Source organism: Geotrypetes seraphini, chromosome 2 (genome assembly GCF_902459505.1).
Source record: "Geotrypetes seraphini chromosome 2, aGeoSer1.1, whole genome shotgun sequence".
NCBI classification, from domain to species: domain Eukaryota; kingdom Metazoa; phylum Chordata; class Amphibia; order Gymnophiona; family Dermophiidae; genus Geotrypetes; species Geotrypetes seraphini.
In genome coordinates, this window is record NC_047085.1 from 140,336,246 (window position 1) to 140,356,127 (window position 19,882).

The 19,882-nt window shown below is 43.6% G+C and overlaps 2 protein-coding genes across 5 annotated transcripts in view; one reads left to right on the forward strand and one right to left on the reverse strand.

Moving 5' to 3' along the window:
- RIOK3 (RIO kinase 3) overlaps nucleotides 1-11,262 on the reverse strand; it is a 71,852-nt gene extending 60,590 nt beyond the window's left edge. The window contains exon 1 of the mRNA XM_033933881.1: nucleotides 11,161-11,262. Coding sequence (XP_033789772.1) covers nucleotides 11,161-11,175 — 15 coding nt within the window. The 5' untranslated portion in view covers nucleotides 11,176-11,262. The remainder of the gene's footprint in view (nucleotides 1-11,160) is intronic.
- Nucleotides 11,263-11,298: 36 nt separating this feature from the next.
- Nucleotides 11,299-19,882, forward strand: part of TMEM241 (transmembrane protein 241) — a 117,816-nt gene continuing 109,232 nt past the window's right edge. The window contains exons 1-2 of one of the 4 annotated variants that reach the window (XR_004538349.1): nucleotides 11,299-11,558; nucleotides 18,297-18,343. Coding sequence is in view for 3 of the 4 variants with exons in the window: in XM_033933883.1 (XP_033789774.1) it covers nucleotides 11,487-11,558; nucleotides 18,297-18,343 (119 nt within the window). In the remaining variant the exon portion in view is untranslated. The remainder of the gene's footprint in view (nucleotides 11,559-18,296; nucleotides 18,344-19,882) is intronic. The other 3 variants (XM_033933883.1, XM_033933884.1, XM_033933882.1) reach the window with 3 other exon arrangements.

Genomic DNA, 19,882 nt, shown 5'->3' on the forward strand with positions numbered 1-19,882 from the left:
GTACTCATATATTCGCTGTTCCTAGAACTCCAATTCAAATGGAAATTAAAAAAAAAAAAAAAAAAAAAAAAAATTCTCAGATATTCTTTACCCTCTGAACACCAATCTGTACAGGACTTTCCTTCTACACTATTGTATTATATTTAGACCCATTGTACGGTATTGTATTAAGACTTATCAAGACTTAAGTATTGTATTGTATTTAGATCTATTATATTGTATTGTATCTAGACATGTTGCATTACATTGTACTGTATTGTACATAGACTCATTGTACTGTATTATATGTTGACCTATTGTATTGTATTGAGACCTCTTGTTATTCGCTGAATGTCCAGCCTTCTTGCAATGTAAACCGCCTAGAAGTCGCCTGACTATGGCGGTATAGAAAAATAAAGTTATTATTATTATTATTATTATTATTATTATTATGATTTAAGTGTGATGCTTGCTTCAGTCGAGAAGCATGTTGAGACTTGTCCTATGGCTATTTGCTTTGGAGCTGTGTCACTCATATTGTTTGCTTTGGGGCTGTGTCAAGTATTGCTAGGTGTTGTGAAAGGAAGGCCTCTGCATAGCTACTGAGGAAATTCTAGAGCAATTAAATCAGGTGTTTGTGGGCGTGTCCTGCATGGAATAAGAGGTCAAATGTTTTTAGTCATGGTGATGCTATGGGTGTTGGGAAGGCAAGGATTTCAGGATTCCTTTATTATTTTATGTTTAAATGATTTTTATTATTCCAGCAGTATGAAGCAAATACAAACAGTAGTACCATTCAAGAAATAACATTTTCAACAATATAATCAGTTCCCCTCTCATCCCCCCCTCCCCTCCCCTCCCCAAGAATCCATGGCCAGTCCAACAGCTGAGAGTGGGAATAAAATCTTAAAGATTCAAAAGTCTACTGCGAGCACGCGGTGTGAGATCCTGCCAGAAGTGCTCCCACACCTGACAAAATTTGTGACCTGGGCCAAGAGTCAAGTCTCCCACCATGCGTCTCTCCAGTGTTGCGTGCACTATCATTAGGGATCTCCATTGTGCATATGACGGGGGATCACGGGAGAGCCAGTTGGTGAGGATGGCTTTTTTTCCCATCAATAGGGCTCTGGAGATAAATGCTGACATTCCCCTGGGTTTGGGCGAGGCTATATTATAAAATCCAAATAACGCCCTCGGTTGCGGAAGCCATCGCCTTCCCCAAAGCGATGTGGTATATAGGCCAAGATGTCTCCAAAACTGTTGGATTGCGGGGCAGGCCCAAAACATGTGACTCAAAGATGCGTGAGCCTGATTGCATTTCGGGCAAGAATGCAACGCAGTAATCCCCATCCGGGCTGCACGTTCTGGTGGAATGTACCTTTATTATTTTATAATAACACCACTGTCATGCAATATGTGATTCATTCTTATATTCAAACTTTAGCCTCTGCCTTTACATGCTTATTTTATTTTTACCTAATGATGAGAATGTAACTTCCAACAGCTAATCAAAAGTGTATTGGTAGACAAAAAAAAAAAAAGTATCACACATATAAATATACATTCAAGGTCATATTCTATAATTGGCATCCCGATTATAGGCGGCAGTAGGCATCCTACCGCTGTCTAACCAGCCAATCAGGATGCATGTTAAAAAACACCCCGAGGCAGGCCGCCTACACCATAGGCATCTGTCGCGGTTAAGCTCACCCAAAGCATCGGTTGCTACACTGTTGGCATCTGTCATGGTTGAGCTCACCTTAGGCATCTGTCACTTAAGCTCGCCCAAGGCTAGGCGTGGATTCACCTACAAGTGGCCTTGGGCAAGCTTAGGCGGCTCTATGCATCTCCCTAGGGCCACAATAAATGCCTGAAATGTAGGCCAACAAAAAGCTGGAATACATTTCAAATACACGTGGCCGCTATGCTGTTTACGGCAAAGAAATGTCATTGTTGCGATCAGCTGAGCAGCCACGGCAGGGAACTCGCTCCCCCATGAAGTCGGCCAGCAGGAGGGATGCCCAATCCATCCTGCTACCTCACCACCAAACCATCCCCTGGCAGGAGGAGTGCCCAATTCCTCCTGCAAGAGCCTCTTCCCCAAAACATCCCCCCCACCCAACTGTGATAGGCAGGAGGGATACCCACTCCATCCTGCCACAACACCCTCCCCAAAACCCCCCCACACACAACTGTAATAGGCAGGAGGGATTCCCACTCCCTCCTGCCAGAACACCCCCCCCCCACTCCGCCACACACCCAACTGTGATAGGCAGGATAAATATCCACTCCCTCCTTCCAGAACACCCCACCTCCACCCAACCCCGATAGGCAGGAGGGATACCTATTGCAGTTGGATGGGGGGTATTCCGGGGTGGAGGGGTAGTCTGGCAGGAGGGAATGGGCATCCCTCCTGCCTATCACGGTTGGGTGAGGGGGATGGGGTTTGGGAAGGATTGGGCACTCTTTCTGCCAGAATGCTCTCCCGTAACTCCCCTCCCCCCAATTGCGATAGGCACGAAGGATGCCTCCTACCACTCAACCTCATGAGGGGGTCCCTGCCGCTGTAGTTGCCACTGAGCTGATCACGGCAGGGAGATTCCTTTGCCACATTCAGCTCAGCGGCAACACAATTCTCTAACCGGCGCCTCTTAGAGAATCGGAGTGGTTAGGCGGGATTAGACGGGGTTAGGAGTCTATCCGTTAGTACAAATGTGATTCTATAAAGGACAGACACGATTCTATATAGGACGCCCATGTACGATTCTCAAAAGCCGCTTAGGTGGCTGCTGAGACAGGAGTCCTATACAGAATCATGCCCTCAATGTTTTTTTTTCATTTTTATTTCTGGGAATAAAAACAGTTGAGCGATGCAGAACTTATGAGACATTACTACTACTACTATTTATTATTTCTATAGCACTACCAGATGCAAGCAGCGATGTACATTAAACACGCAAGAGACGTCCCTGCTCAAAAAGGCTTACAATCTGATTATGACAGACACATAGGACTCTGGAAACATATTATGATCATAACCTTTGTACTCTGGTTTAGTAGAGGTTAATTCCTGTATGAGCAAGATAATTCATTTGGAGACACTGCCCCTCGCCCCCGCCCCACACACACACAAAAAGAACAATCATTTACAGGTGGGAATCAGAGGTACGATTACTATGAAAGGCAAAAGGAGAGGAAGTTTGAGAACCCAGTGGCTGTTTCTGGTTACCTACTGGAGTTTTGTGAAAATCACAGCTACAATCTTAAAAACAGAGTCCAAATTCTGAATGATACTTAGGTCCAGTCCTGGTATCTTTCATTGCTCTTTTTTATGTATCTGCTTACTTGACAATAAGGAAAAAGTCTCAGAACATGTAAAGAAGGTAAATGAAAGAAGCAAAATATGACACTCTGTGGAGCTCATTTTTGAAGCAGATGTCAAAATGTTCAAAAAAGTCCATCTGTCAAAAAACATCCAAATTGCAATTTTTGAAAAACAGAATTTGGACATTTTTCATTGCAGTTCATCCAAATAGCAAAGGGGTGTGTTTGAGACAAGTTTTAGACTGTACTAGGGCAGGCCCAAAATTAGGACATCTTTCAGCACTAATGGAATGGAATGCCCAAAACAAGGAAAGAACATTTTTATCTAGACCTGTTTCAAACACATCCATGGTACAAGAAGGTACCCAAATTGAGTAGCTGACAACTGGAGAAATTAAGACATAACCCCTCCTTTATCTCCCAGTTGTAACTGACCCCTTAAAAAGTGAAAGTGACAGTGGATACCAGGCTCTATGATAGGAATGACCATAATACCTGAAACTAACAGAGAAGCAAGTGTAAGGAGTAAACTAGTGGTCAATGTGGTGGACTTTGAACAATGGGACCCAGGTGTAACTCCCACTTTAACTCTTTAATTCCTATACAAATACAGGAGCCTTCTTTGAACACAGAAATACGTACCGTACCTCAATTTATAAGACACCTGCAAGTGTGATGGGTATTGTAGTGGTGTACCTTAAGTACGGTAAGTTTTTATCTGTACCTGGAGGGCCAAAGAGCAAAGCAGATTACTTCTTGCTCCTGCTCATCATGTCATTTGATCTCTCCCTATGTATCTTTTTTAGACTAGGCTAAAAATAGGTACCTTCTTGCTCTATTAGTCTAGTAGAGCGTCTCTCAAACTGTGTGCTATGGCACAGTGGTGTGCCCCAAAGAGATTCCAGGTGTGCCACGAGAGATTCCAGAATTTTACTTTATTTTAAAAAATTCCCTTCATAAGTATACACTAGAATAGATGACATAGACATCGCACATGCAAGAGTCTGTCAATATTATGAATGTGTGTGTAAGGATACAACCGCCCAAACAAGCATCATTCTTTGACATGATTGGTCCTTGAAAACTAATGGAAAGTAATTTTATTTTTATTTTTTATGGAGTAGTTATCCTAACTTGAGCAACAAAGCAATTGAGGCTTTGTTATCATTTGGATCGTCTTATCTTTGCAAACTTGGATTTTCAGCTCTGATAGAAATGAAATTGATGGTGGATGAAGAAATGTGCGTTTGCTTGTTGACTCTCGAGCCGCGTTTTGAGTTAATTTGCACTCAAAAACAAGCACATCCATCGCATTGATTAGCAATTCTGTTCCATCTACTTTAGTTTCACCGTTGTTACAATTACCCATATTTAGCTTAGAGAACTTTACATAAAGAACTCTCAAATTTAATTTTTGGTTGGTTTTGCAATTTTTTTTTATTTCAATTATGATGTGCCATGAAAAAGATTTGTTCCGTTTGGTGTGCCAGAGCTAAAAAGTTTTAGAGATATGGTTTAGGTGCCCCATTATAAAATTAGCTTCAACAAGCCTTCCAAGATCCTTCGTCCCAGACAAGACTGTAGTTCTACTGCAGTTAGATATCTGAAACAACAGTATTATGGAGACTGAAAGCAATGTATTTCAGATTCATATCCAATGCTGAGACTACATGCTGGAGTGAGTACTCAACCTGCAGAAATAAATAGCTTAATTTTTATAGGGTTAGGAGACTAATTTATAGAAGTATAAACTAAAAATGTGTAAAATAAAAAATGATTAGGCTGGAAAGATCAACTTTAAGAAAATATTAAAAACGCAGCTTTTTGTTAACGCTCTCCTATGAAAATGTTACTACTTCTGTTCTTCCTGTAAGATACAGTGCTAACGAATATCTGGTTTTTAACCTTTTATAGTTTTATTGTTGAACGTTTAATTTGATAAGATGTTTGTCTATTTGTTTATTTCCAAGCGACTAAAGGGCGATTAGTATATTATGTGTGTAACCAACATGCTAATCACATAGTTTTATGCGGTATATAAATTAAAAAAAGAAAAAACAAACTATAGTATAAGCAAAGATAACAAAATGTTTTCCTTTATGGATGCATAACTCCACCTAATAACACTTATTCTGTAACTTAATACTTTGTTAAACTGGGGCCAGTTGAAGTAGGTTATGTGACTAGTGCGTCATAATGAGACATGTTTTTCTAGTTATGATTCTACTTTACAGGGCGTAGGCACTGGTGCTGTGATGAGAGAGGGTGAGGTAAGAGGGGAGAGATAGCCATGAGAAAGAAGGAAAGAGGGATGAGACAACTGGGGTGAGGAGGACATAAGAACATAAGTAGTCGCCTCCGCCGGGGCAGACCAGAGGTCCATCCCGCCCAGCGGTCCGCTCACGCGGCGGCCCATCAGGCATATTGCCTGAGCAGCGGACCCTGACTAATTTTATACCTACCTCTACACTTATCTCTAAACCTTCCACTACTCTTATCTGTATCCCTCAATCCCTTTGTCCTCCAGGAACCTATCCAGGTCTTCCTTGAAACCCTGTACAGTGCTATTTCCTATCACGGCCTCCGGAAGGGTGTTCCATGTGTCCACCACCCTCTGTGTGAAAAAGAATTTCCTTGCGTTTGTTCTAAACCTGTCCCCCTTCAATTTCATCGAGTGACCCCTTGTTCTTGTGGTTTCTTTCAAATTGAAAAATCTGTCCTTGTCAACCTTTTCGATGCCCCTCAGGATCTTGAAGGTCTCTATCATATCTCCTCTGAGTCTCCGCTTTTCCAGGAGGAGGAGAGACGGGCATGAGCTTTGCTAGTTTTACCAAAGACTAAATAGTAAGTGGGTTCTCCAGAACACAAACATCTCTGTCACAATCCCATCTATTTGGAACTCATTACCCCCCGGAAATACAGAATGAACCCAGCTAGACCGTTTCAAAGGAAAACTACAAACATTTCTTTTTAAACATGCGTTCAACCTCTAATGCACTTACCTTATGAAATATTATCTCCATTTCTGCTTTGGTTATCAGATAGGATCCCCCTTCCTTTTTTTGTATTTCCCCTATATGGCTCTCTTTCTTATTTTATAATGTACTTCTTTACCTCAATCCTATCATTCCAGTAGGTCCTGTATGTTTTAATTATGTTACCCTATTTTACTATTTTTATTCTCCCTGGACAAGCAGGATCAGTCAGCCACCCTTGGTGACGCCATCCGATGTGCCCAAAGTGGATTTGCTCTCCCAGAGCTCTGAGGAAGGTTTAGAGGAATGGGTGGTGGCATAAATTATTTTATGCGCTATTACCAGGGCCTTGAATGCACAGCGTTGGTTAATTGGAAGCCAGTATTCAGCGCGGAGGGCTGGGGAGATGGGATCATGGTAGTTGAGGCTGTGTAGGAGGCGGATTGCTGCATTTTGTACCCGCTGGAGGCGTTTGAGGTCTTTTTTGGCTACTTCATTAAATAGGGAGTTGCAGTAATCCATCCTGGAGAGGACATAGGCATAGAGGAGTTGAGCTGGGTCAGGTTTGGAGATGTAGGGTTTGATCCTTCTCAGTTGGCGGAGGTAGTAGAAGAGGTAGAGACTACTTGAAATATGTGGGTGGACAGGGAGGGGTGGCCGTCTAATGTTACTCCTAGGCTGCGTACTTGATCTGCTGCAGTTAGTAAGGTGGAGTCCCAAGATAGTGTTGGACGTGTTTATTTGGTATTCATTTTCCTTATTCTTGGTTCAGCTGTTCTGCTGCACACCATGTCTGGAACCGCTTCCACTTGAGCATGTACGATTTTCTGGTAGCTGGTTTCTGGTAGCTGGGCATCTGGCTGCTAACAGGACTTCTGTGACCTCTGGAGTCAGATGAAGCGGGGCTAGGGTCATCCTTTCAACATCCATGCCGACGGGACCAGTGTTTGTATGTCAGGGTGCCCTAGTCCTGCGTGATGAGGTCCAGTCTGTGTGGTAGTCGCATTGGCGGCTGTACTGCCAGGCGGTGAAGGAAGGGGAACTATGCTTGCCTGGGCCAGTGCGGGGCGATGAGTATTATTGATGCCCCATCTTGCATGATCTTCCCTATTGTTTTGTGGATCAGAGGCGTGGGGGGTATGCGTATAGCAGCTGGTGCCCCCAGTGGATCGTGAAAGCATCGGAGCACAGGCTGGACTGGGATGGCCATTTGGAGCAAAAGCGTGAGCACTTTGTGTTGGATTTGCTGGCAAACAGGTCGAGACCAGGGGTGCCCCATCTCCGGAGCATCATGCTGGAGTGAAGAGACCATTCATGCGGGTTCAGCTTCTGGCTGGATGCCAGGAAGGTAGGTTGCTTGTAGAGTGCAGTTGATGGTTATGGTGAACTCCCAGATTCGGCAGGCCTCTCAGCAGAGGGGAAGGGAGCCCGAGCCCATGTCCCCCTGCCTGATGACATAGAACATTGCTACTTGTTTGTCTGTCTGGATGAAGATGGCTTTGTTGGCAATCCATTGGGAAAAGGCTCGTAGCGCTTTCTCGATGGCCTGAAGTTCCAAGAGGTTGATGTGGCACCTCACCTTGGACTGGGACCAGCCTCCCTTGGTGCGTAGGTGTAGGAGATGCGCTCCCCAGCCAGCCTTGAGGGTGAGCTGGTGGCGTGGCTGTTGGAGGGGATTCCTCGTGAAGATGTTCTGCTGTCTCTGCCACCATTCGAGGGCATCTCTGGCTGACTGGTTGATGAGTATCTTGTGTGTGAGAGGTTGGCAGTGTTGGTTCCAACCTTTTTTGGAGGTGCCATTGCAGAGCCCTCATGTGCAGCTTGGATGCGCCCCCCCCTCCCTTCCTTTCAGCCTTTGTCCCAAAATCGTACCCTCCCATGTCCCAATGGGCTCCTTCCCCCCCCCTCCTTTCTCCCTTTGCTCCAGATCATGTCCCCTTTCTCCCTTACTTGCTCGCTTCAGGGCCGTCCAGCTGAGCTGCTCCTTCTGCCTTCAGCGGCACTTGTTGCAGGATCGCATGGGCAGTGTCTCATATGCTTCACATGGCTGACCCACAAGTCTTCTCTCTGATGTCGGAGAGAAGGTTTCTGGGTCAGCCACATGCCATGTGAAAGAGCCACTGACGTGTCCCTGCAACAAGTGCTGCTGAAGGCAAGAGGGAACAGCCCACCTGAAAGGAGGTAACTGGGATCCTCTGCTGACCCAGAAGACTTTCCTCAGATAGCTTGCGTACTACATGTTGAGAAACACTGGTCTAATGTACAAGTTAAAAAGCAATGGTGACAGCAAAGCAGCTTGAGGTACGCCATGTTTAAGTGGTTTGGGTTGTGACATGTTAAGACCCCAGTAGTACACTCTGCATTCTTTTGTCTAAAAAGGAGGTGAACCAGCGTAATGCAGTGTGTCACAGATACCAATGTTGGCTAATCTGGATAGGAGAAGAGTGTGATTGATGGTGACTGTCTGGGTGCCCAGAGGGATTTCCAAAATCCTACAGTTTGTCTGGGTTCTGGAAGTCCCTGAGCTCAGGGCCGCGTCTGGAGGGCATCTACGCATGTGTGGCCATCGACGTGATGACATCACATGCTCAGGATAGATGTGCGGTGGGATGGGAGAGGGAGGAGGACTCCAGATAGGTATGTGGTTGCGGGGAGGAGGAGGAAGGACTCTGGATAAGTGCACGAGTGCAGACTTACTAGATGTCCGGTTTCCCTGGACAAAAGTTGTAAATTTTAAAAGCCGCCTGGACTGCCAACTGAGTCCTAAAAAAAAACAGAGGACATGTCCGGGGAAATCCAGACATCTGGCAACCCTAGCTATCCCTAGCGTTTCTTTTACCCACAAGTCCTCCCTCTGTGTAGGTTTACCAGATTTTACTATTGTAAAATCTGGATCCATGGCTCCACCCCTCAGGCCTGCCCAGTTCCACCCAGCCCCATCCTGTTCTGCCCAAATCACGCCCCAGCCCTGCCCCTTAACCTGTTCTCCTGCTGTCATGTCGGGAGAGCATCTGCGCATGCGTGCATGCATATGATGTCACAGCGTTCTATATGTGCATGCACAGATACCCTCCCAATGCGGTCTCAAGCTGGAAGCTTTACAAAACCCGGACAAAGTGCTGGGCCTTGAAAAGCCATCCAGACACCTGGACATGTCTGAGTAAATCCAGAATGATACAGTGACAAAATTCATCACCGTTCCCGTCCCCGCGGATAACCGCGGGAAACCATCTTCATGTCATTCTTTAAGGAGAGAGGGAAGAATCAGAGTATAATTGGGCACAACCACTGACCCGCAAGCATTGCGTTGAAGAATGCTGGTGTAGAAGGACCAAGGTTGAAATAGACACTAGAAAATGACATGGGATTATTTCCTGTGGTTATCCGCGGGGACGGGAATGGTGATAAATTTTGTCACCGTGTCATTCTCTAATCCAGATGTCTGGTAATCCTACCTCTGTGGCACCACCTGCTGTACTTTTCATTTAAGGACAGCCTGGCCAATTGTGCTCACAACCCATCATGCTTTCCTAAGGTGACTATACATCCCGTTTTGAACAGGATGGTCCCGTTTTCAGACCTCCTGTCCCGTTGTCCCCACAGACAGCTTCGGGATGCCGAAATGTCCTGTTTTCAGGGACAGCGTCCCGAAGCTGTGCTCGGGGACAACGGGACAGGTGATCACTTCCTGTCCCTCCCTGCCGCAAAAAAAAAAAAAAAAGCCTCCCCATCTTTCCCCCTGTCTGCTGCTCTTACTGCCATGCCGCTACAGCTGCTAAACCCGACAGGAAGTCTTCTTTCCGATGTCAATTCTGACGTCGGAGAGGACGTTCTGGGCCAGCCAATCGCTGCCTGGCTGGCCCAAAACGTCCTCTCCGACGTCAGAATTGACGTCGGAAAGAAGACTTCCTGTTGGGTTTAGCAGCTGTAGCGGCATGGCAGTAAGAGCAGCAGACAGGGGGAAAGATGGGGAGGCTTTTTTTTTTTTTTTTTCAGCAGGGAGGGAAGGAGATAGGTAGACAGGTAAGCAGGCTGGTTTTGGCCAGGGAGGGAGGGAGGGAGAGTGGTAGACATGCAGGCAGCCTGGCTTTGGCCAGGGAGGGAGGGAGAGAGGTAGACAGACAGGCAGGCTGGCTTGGGGGATGGGGGTGGGACAAAGTGTGGAAGGCAGTGAGAGGGACATTGGGGTGGAGCTAGGGTGGGATTGGGGCGGGCTGGGGTGAGATTGGGGGCGGGACTGACAATTAATAGATGCCCCCTTTTGATGAAAAAAATTAATGGTCACCTTATGCTTTCCTTTAATTCCTTTATATGGATTTGCTAATTTGTGGTGAATTGAGCACCCCCAATAATTTAAAAAAGTTGACTCCTATCATGGTCCTAGATAAGGTTACCAGATGTCTGGGAAAACCCAGATATGCCCTCTTTTTAGAGGGCTGTCTGTGTGCCCAGTCAGATTTCCAAAACCAATCAGTTTGTCCGCATCTTGGGGGGGGGGGGGGTTTCTCTGAGCATGCAGATACTGTAATACAAAACATGACAGATGATTACTGTAAAATCTCTAGAACTAAGTTAAAAAAAGAGGACACGTTGCCCCGCCCTGTCCCATCCCTGGTCCCGCTGATGGTTTGTGTGGGAGCGAGACAGGGTGGGGCCAGGGGTGGAATGGAGCTGAACAGGGCGGGGCAACGTGTCCTATTTTTTTAACTTAAAAATCTGGGAACCCTAGTCCTAGAGATTTTACAGTAATCATCTGTTACGTTTTGTATTACAGTACCCACTATAGAAACATACCTTTCAAATTTAAACGTGTCTGATGCTTGACAGACTGTTTGTCGAAAATGCCTTCCCTCAACTACCCTGATCCTTTGCTCAGACTTACCATCGCAACAGACATTTCAATGAGCCATGCACATCAGCCTTACATGCTTTCGCTTCCCTGCGGCGAACAGTGCAAATTCTTCTGAGCTTGCTGATGCTGTCTCTGCAAGCAGGTTGGCCATCGTTCAGAAATGTGTTGCCGGTTTAAGAGGGCGTTCCCGGAAGAGGTGTCTCGGTTTCTATTGGATGAGAGTTCAGGCAACGTGTCTGTGTCATGGCAGCTACCTGGGAGAGATGCTGATCTGAGTTCGTTTCAGCCTGTTCCTGGTACCGCACTTTTGCTCTGCTCTACCGCCGTCTTCCCTACGCTCGATGATGCTGTGACTCATGTTTTTAAATAGACTCGCAGTCGGTCTAGTATTCTGTTTATTTCACTTAACTGCTTATTTCACCAACAAGGTGAGTCTCTCTCATTTAAACCTATGGCAGAACTAATGCAATCATATGCTTGGAATTTTAAGGTACTAATCACTCGCTCTCCTACTTTTCCACTGCAAGCATACCGATAAGTAGCTAAAGGGACTTTGCCGCTAAATGTGTAAGATCCCTTCATATCGAGAATTTTCTGTGGTGCTGCTAAAACCCTTTTGTAAATACCGCGGCACTGTAAGGATTATAACGGCACAGAAAGCCAGATATACAGATAGCTATGATGTTTAGCCGCTATCCCTGTAGCTAAGCGATTTTATTTAGGTCACGATAAAAAAGACTGTATTAAAACTGCTCGGCTGCATGGATAATAACTGAATATTGTCTCAGGCCCTTCTGCAGTGCCTGGACAAAGTGGCTGTTTTGTGTTATGCGGAGCATGGCACTCTGAAGGTGACCTCTGTTCATCTCGACCCAATAGAGATCCACCCAAAAAAGTTTGCATGATTTTGTTTGAGACATTAGGGAACATCAGTATAAAATTTGGTTCAATTTGGAGGAGGTAGAGCATGTGAAAGGTCACTTTGGGCAGCATGAACCCCTGGTCCACTTGATATGGAATGACCATGTAGGTCAGGGGTGTCCAACCTTTTGGCTTCCCTGGGCCGCATTGGCCGAAAAAAAAAATGTTTCTGGGGCCCAAGACAGAGGAGGGAGCCGGCAAGATGGTAAACACCCGGGGGCAGCAGAGGAAAATACTGCATCGCCCTCGACTGAGGCCACACAAAATACTTCACAGGGCCGCATGCGGCCCTTGGGCCGCAGGTTGGACACCCCTGATGTAGGTCAATATTCAAATATGATCAAGCATGGCGGTCAGTATTTGTTTTTAAACTGACTGTGTGTCTTTTAACTTAACCAAGTGTATATTAAGTGCCAGTGGTTCTGCAGATAGCATCCCACAAATATATGTTCAGGAGTAACAAGTTACAGTATATTCCACCATCTGGTTAACCATGTGGTTTAATAGGAGTATTTTTGCTGTGGATTCATGGACAGGGCACTTACCAGATAGTGGTTGCTAACAGGACAAGTACTTTTGAATGACAGTTTTATTCACGCTGGAATTTTAACTCCTGGTTTGAGGTGGAATAAAGCGCATTAATGTAAGTTGCTGGGCCAGCATCATTTACCTGTGATTCTTCTTACTTACCTTTCTTTTCTCACCAACATATAAACTAAATGAGTGTAACCTCCTAGCTTTCACAAGTGTAACCCTGGTCCTGCTTACCAGTCTTTGTGCACCGACTAGCTCTTGTGTACCCAGACAGGTGCTTACAAAAAAACCCCCAGTAGTTTCTGGGTGTTGAGTTGGGTGCAGGTCAGGGCCAAACTTACTCCAGTAGGCTGTGGAATTTAAGACCCCTCCCCCATTTCTTGCCCATCCCTTTAAAACTATTCTCAGCAGAAAAAAAAAAATACTTTGACTTCAAAAATGAAATTTAGACTAGAACTCATTTACCATGGGATTTCTTAGTATTTATCACAAACTATGGCAATCTCTTGACTGCTTAAAACTCTGCGGTCTGAGGGTGCAAAATGATTGTCATTGATGAACATCTCAAAAGTGCATTATGAGAATACGAGAGCTTCTGTTATTTCCATCATAGGAGTAACTCTGTGGAACAAATTAACTGGACTGCAAAGAGCTCTGTCTGATATTCAGAAGTTTAAGAAAATGCTCAAGACTACACTTTTTATAGAAGAATTCCAATGAATGATGTTTTTGGATTAATATATTATGGAGAGCTATGAACTAACTGTCTACATTAGTTCATAGACAACCCCGCCAAAGACAAAGGCGCGTGCCGACAACTGAGCGCAAGATGGAGGTGCGCGCCGAAGAAAATTACAGTTTTTAGGGGCTCCGACAGGGGGTTTTGTTGGGGAGCCCCCCCAGTTTACTTAATAGAGATCGTGCCGGCGTTATGGGGGGTTTGGGGGGTTGTAACCCTCCACATTTTACTGTAAACTTAACTTTTTCCCTAAAAACAGGGAAAAAGTGAAGTTTTCAGTTACAACCCCCCACACCCCCCACAATGCCCCCATAACGCGGCGCGATCTCTATTAAGTAAAGTTGGGGGGTTCCCCCCCAGACCCCCCAGTCGGAGCCGTAAAAACAGTAATTTTCTGCGGCATGCGCCTCCGCGTTGCGCTCAATTGTCTGCACGCGCCTTTGTCCCGGCGCGCTTTTGACCTGACACCGTCTACATTGAATGATCTGTAATCTTTGATGTTTGTACAAGTCTTGTTTGCTTTATTTTATGTATGTTATTATTTGTAAAGCCGCCTAGGAATAGGCGGTTGAGAAATCCTTTTAAATAAATAAATAAATACTCTCTTTACTGGCAAATGTTGCAGTAAATTCAAATGACAAACTGTGTCCAAACAAATATGTTCAAACTAAAGGTCGGATGCACAAAACTCCAGCGCTGTCCAGCAACAGCACCTGAAACATTGCTAGCACTATAGGCTTTGAGCAGCTGCCCCTAAGGGCTCCTTTTACAAAGGCGCTTTAGGGCTTTAATGTGCAGAATAGCGCAAGCTAAAATGTCCCGCGCACTAGCCGCTACCGCCTCCTTTTGAGCAGGCGATAGTTTTTCGGGTAGCGCGTGCTAAAAACGCTAGCACACTTTGTAAAAGGAACCCTAAGTCTTTTCCTAGTTGGAAATGGGGATAAAATTTGATGGAGACTCATTTTGGCCTTTCAATAGTCTAGCCATGATATTATTATTCCCTGTCATGGTTATTATGGCATGTCCACTGTGATTAGATTTGATGTTGATATATGGAGAAAGATTTTGAAGTTGCCATAGGTGATAGAAGCAGGTTTTTTTTTAAGTTAGTTTGAATCTGTGGAATAGAAGAAGTAAGTGATGAGTCTAGTCGTATCCTGAGATTCCTGACTTGTGATATTTATTTGTCTAAAGTTCTATTCTGCACAAATCTACATTTTTGGCGGATTAGGGGCAATTCATACTTCTCAAATAGCATTTTTGATGTTTGGTACCTAATTGCTCATGTTAAGAACCTACAGAATCTGTTTTATTTGGGTTCAGACAGTTTAATTTTTTGCCTGTCCCTGAGTTGCTGTTAGGTAGGCAGACAGTTTCCTCAGAGCTGTGGGTAAATCTGATTGAATGGGTATGAGTTGCTGAAGATCATCAGCATAAATGTAGAATTTTCTGTCCATCAACTGAAGCAACTCAGTTAAAGGCTTGAGGTAGACATTAAATACAAGAGGTAATGATTTAGATTCCTGTGGTACTCCACAGTTCATCATAAGCTTGATTTCTGAACAGTTGCTATTACAGTGTTTCAGGTGGAAGGAGCAATATAATAGTACTTATGGTTTAGGTTTCAATAAATAAATAAAAAAAAGGGTATATATTACAAATACTATGGCATCACTACCTATTTTCATTTCTCAAGTAAACACGATATGTTTCACAGTATCAAAGAGGTCCAAGAAATACTGCAACACTAGAATTGAGGCAGATCCCTGTCATGGTTTTTCTGGAGATTGTAAAGCAGGAATACAAGAACTGTCTTTATTCCATACTCAAGTCTGAAGCCAGACTGACACAGGTCTAATCAGTTTTTCCTTTAGCTAGTTGCATTGAATGCAGAATGTCTGTAATCTTAGGGCTCCTTTTATGAAGCTGTGTTAGCGGTTTTAGCACACGCAGCTTTTTAGCGCACGCTAAATCCGCGCTACACGGCTAGAACTAACGCCAGCTCAATGCTGGTGTTAGCGTCTAGCGTGGCCGGCAGTTTAGCGTGCGCTATTACGTGCGTTAAACCGCTAAAGCTGCTTCGTAAAAGGAGCCCTTAGAGTCACTGCTCAACTCTGTTTATGAGGAATGTGCTGAGGCTTATCCCAGGGGGTCTCGGACAGATAAAACTAATTGAACCTGTATTCTATAATATTACCAGGATGGACTCCGTAAGCTTACTTTAATAAAACAAAGAAAGAAACTTACAGTTCAGATGATCTCTATGATTTCCTCTCTCATATAATCCACACTTCAACCAGCACCTCCTGTGATCAGGGCAAGCTGGGAGTATTTTAGCACAGACTCTCTGTGCTGGGTAATACTTTATTCCACCTTATTCAACTAAGCTGCAGTTAGACTAGCAGATACAAAGGTGTAAACCTGACGGGACAACAATGCTTTCTAAGCCATGTGCTAACTAAGAAAACAGAAACTTCTTTTTCTCCACACTCAGAGAAGAAGCAGGAGAAGGGGGGGGGGGGGGATGCAGCATAATGGGAACAGGGAACTGCAGCTTACTGAGCTGCAACAATGCACATTGTTTACATATCTTAAGCAATCTGTTCTCATGAATGTGAAGGCAGAACACGGAATAGTTCTACTTCTTGGGATTCTACTGGATGCTAGTAAGGGATAAAGATAATGTACTTGATATACCACATTCTTGTGAAGCACCTGAACTGGTTTACATGTTACATACAGGTACTTCTCTATCCCTAGTGGGATCATAATCTAAGTTTGGTTTTTATACCTGGATTGACCACTACTGGAGACAGGATGTGGAGTTTGTGCTATTCTGGGCAAGACCAAACGTCCATCAAGCCTTGCATCCTGTCTCTGACAGGAATCAAATTCACCATTTCCTGCTACATTTCTATTTATTTATTTATTTTAGTATTTATATACCACTTATAACCAAAGTGGTTTACTCAGGTACTCAAGCGTTTTCCCTATCTGTCCTGAAAGGCTCACACTCTATCTAATGTACCTGGGGCAATGGGGGATTAAGTAACTTGCCCAGGGTCACAAGGAGCAGCATGGGTTTGAACCCATAAACTCAGGGTGCTGAGACTGTAGCTCTAACTACTGTGCCACACAGTAATTCCCCACATAATGAAGAGGTCTTGGTTGTAGTTTGCTGATGATTACTTACTACGAGTCCCTATTCATTGACATGTAATGTGAACCCAATGAATAGTATCTGCTGAGAAAGATTTCCAATAGACATCATTTTGACCACTGCACAGGATGCATCTTTTCACAGTTTAACAAACTTTCAAAATTTACAGAGGAGAGAGATTGCTAGGATTATTCTGTGATTTTGCACCTTGGCCAGTTTTATCCAACAAAAAAGATATGTCCTTTTAAAAAATATATATATTTTATTAATTTTTCAAAAATAACACAAAACGGCAACGTAGTGTACAACTGATATAAACAAATGAGTACAATAGTTAAGCCCATTTCCACTCCCGTTCCCGTCTCCCCCACCACCCTCAACAACAGGAAATCACAAAAACAATAGAATTATTCAAGTCCAGTGTGTCTTATACCAATGGAGATCATACGTTCAGTAAATGACTACGGGCTCTGGATGTCAAAGTATTCCAGAATGGCTCCCAACGAGTACAATATGCACGCCCCAGCGCTGTGTCCAGTGATGAAATGTGTAGGCGTTCCATGGAGGCATGTTGTAACATCACTGTTCCAATGTACAAGGGTAGGAGAGTCCGAAGAGATCCAACATTGAAGTATCACTTTCTTCCCCAATAGCACCGCACGATCCAGAAAACTCCGGAATCCCTTCGGGGAGGATCTAGGAAGGGACTCCAAAGTAAACAACATGACCGGGCGAAAGTTATATTGATCATGATATGCTGATGTACATGTAGCCAAAATCTCTGCACCCTCACACAGGACCAGAACTGATGGCCCAGCATAGCAGGAGAAAAATGACATTTAAGGCATTGGTCTGAGGCGCACAGTTTCGCCCTATACATATAAGAGGGAGATCGGTAAAGTCGTAACAAAAATTTATAATTCATTTCAATCAGTGTCACTTGCGGTGTCAAGTGTGCTACTCTATAAATCCCTCGTTTAAATACGGAGGCAGAGACTTCGCAGGACAGATCAATAGACCATTTAGTGGCATAGAAGTCATAAGAAAGTTCACCCAGACACTCCTGAAGATGACGATATTGAAATCTCAGAGGAATCTGTGCCTGTGCAGACAGACTTAAGGCCTCAGAAATCAATTCCATGTGCCTATCCGTGAGAAAGTCCTGCAGCAGGGAGCGTACATAAAAGGATAACTGAGTATAAGAGTACCAGTTTTGAGAAGTCCAGCCGTGTTCCCTCTGAAGCACCTCCAAGGATCTCAAAATGCCATTAGAATTGACCAATTGAAAGAGATAACGATTACCGGTAGTGGCTTGTGTCCCTTTTATGGTAATTGAATTTTACTACAAAGTAAAGCAATTATAAGCAAACTTCACTACTTCCTATAGAGGTATAACTTGGTATTGATACAAAGGAAAGACAGATTTTGAACTCCCCTTCCCAGGGCAAATCTGCAGCTAGGCTTTGGTTCTGCTGCTTAGGGTTGGAGAAGGAGTTTTGTTGATTTTTTAATTCATCTATGATTGTGCTAATCCAGGTGACTGGATACATGGTATAGCTACTTGACAAGAGTCCTGACATAGGGCGATATCTCTCTTCTCGGTTTACTGTGCAAATTAAGGTCCAGATTACAAACGTATGTGGCCTGACTGCCTGATTATATTTTGTTTGGAAAATTTCCAGATCACTTTGTTTTGGTCTATGTTAAATTAGCTAAATGTCCTTTTTTATTTGCCATTGTCTAAGATTTTGTTGATGTGATAAAACACATTGGAGTGAATTGAATATCGTATGTATTCTATTTATTTTCCAGTATGTTCTGTCTGTCCTGAAATTTACCTATCCTACACTCTTTCAAGGGTAAGTACAATATTAAAATACATTTATAACCTTAAACAGCTGCACAAATTCTTTTTCTGTTGTAGCCGATTGTAATACTTGCTGTAGTTTCAAACAGTTTTCTTGTACAGTTGGTGAAACTCAAGGATTTTAAAACATCTTTATTGATGCTATCTTTAGTGTGTCTGGTGACAACACATGTGTTGCAATAAATAGCCCAATAATGTTTTTTTGACGCTGTCGAATTACTAAATATTATAAATCCACAGCGGCATTAAATCATTAACAAAATTTGTACTATAATAGCCTATTAATTTGTATGGACTTATGGTCTTCTGAGTTTGCCAACCACCAGCCAAATTATTCTTAGGCTTATTTTCTTCTTTGGCTTTTATTCATCATTAGACCTTAATAGACTTTTATTTAAAGTGCTTTGTGCTTCATGCATTTCATATGTGGCTTAAAGAATTCATTTGTTCATTTTTCAAAAAACATTTTCTTATAAAAGTTAAAACGCTTATTTTGCTACTTAGCTTTCAGTTTTATATTCACTCTTATTTTATATTCACGCTTATTTTGCTACTTAGCTTTCAGTTTTATATTCACTACCTTGGGTGGGACCTATGGGTTCAACTAGTTTCACCCGGAGGCTTTTTCAAGAACAAGTCCCCCCTTTTAGTTTGCTCCACAGCATCCTGTACAATATTTTGTTAATGGATCCCAAACATCCTTAAACTTCTTAAAATGCTCCCACTGTATGGCAATTACTCGTTCCATGTTAAAGATGTGGCACATAGAACTCCACCAAAAATCCCAGTTTTTCAAATCCCAGTTTTTCCAATTTTTCATAATTTGTTGTATGGCAACCCCTGTCATAATAAGCAAAAGTTTATTATTATTAGAAGATATTTGGCTCTTAGCTCTCGTTGATGTACCAAATAATACAATTTATCACTTAGGCCTCCTTTTATTTAACTGTGCTAGCAGCTTTTAGCACCGGGAACCGCGCTGAATGCCTCGTGCTGCTCCCGACGCTCATAGAAACTCTATGAGCGTCGGGAGCAGCGCGGGGCATTCAGCGCGTCTCCCCGCGCTATAAACTGCTAGCACAGTTTAATAAAAGGGGGTCTTAGTATTGCATGCCCCCTAGTGCTTGTATTTTTGTAGAGTCTGCCATTTCTACCCCATTCAGTATTTTATAAATGTCTAGCATATCTCCCTCAGCTATGTCTTTGCCAAGCTCCATGTTTAAATTCTGTTACAATTGTTGACCCCCATCACTTTCAGAGAAATGGTGGAATGTCCTAGTGGTTAGTGCAGTGGCCTGAGAACCTGAGTTCGATTCCCACTGCAGTTCCTTGTGACTCTGATCAAGTCACTTAACCCTCCATTGCCCCAGGTACGAAATAAGTACCTGTATATAATATGTAAACTGCTTTGATTGTAACCACAGAAAGGTGGTATATGAAGTCCCACTTCCTTTCCCTTTACACAGTATTCTAAATATTTACTAGCACTTATGCATAAACATATGTAAGCACTATTCTGCAAATACCTGTG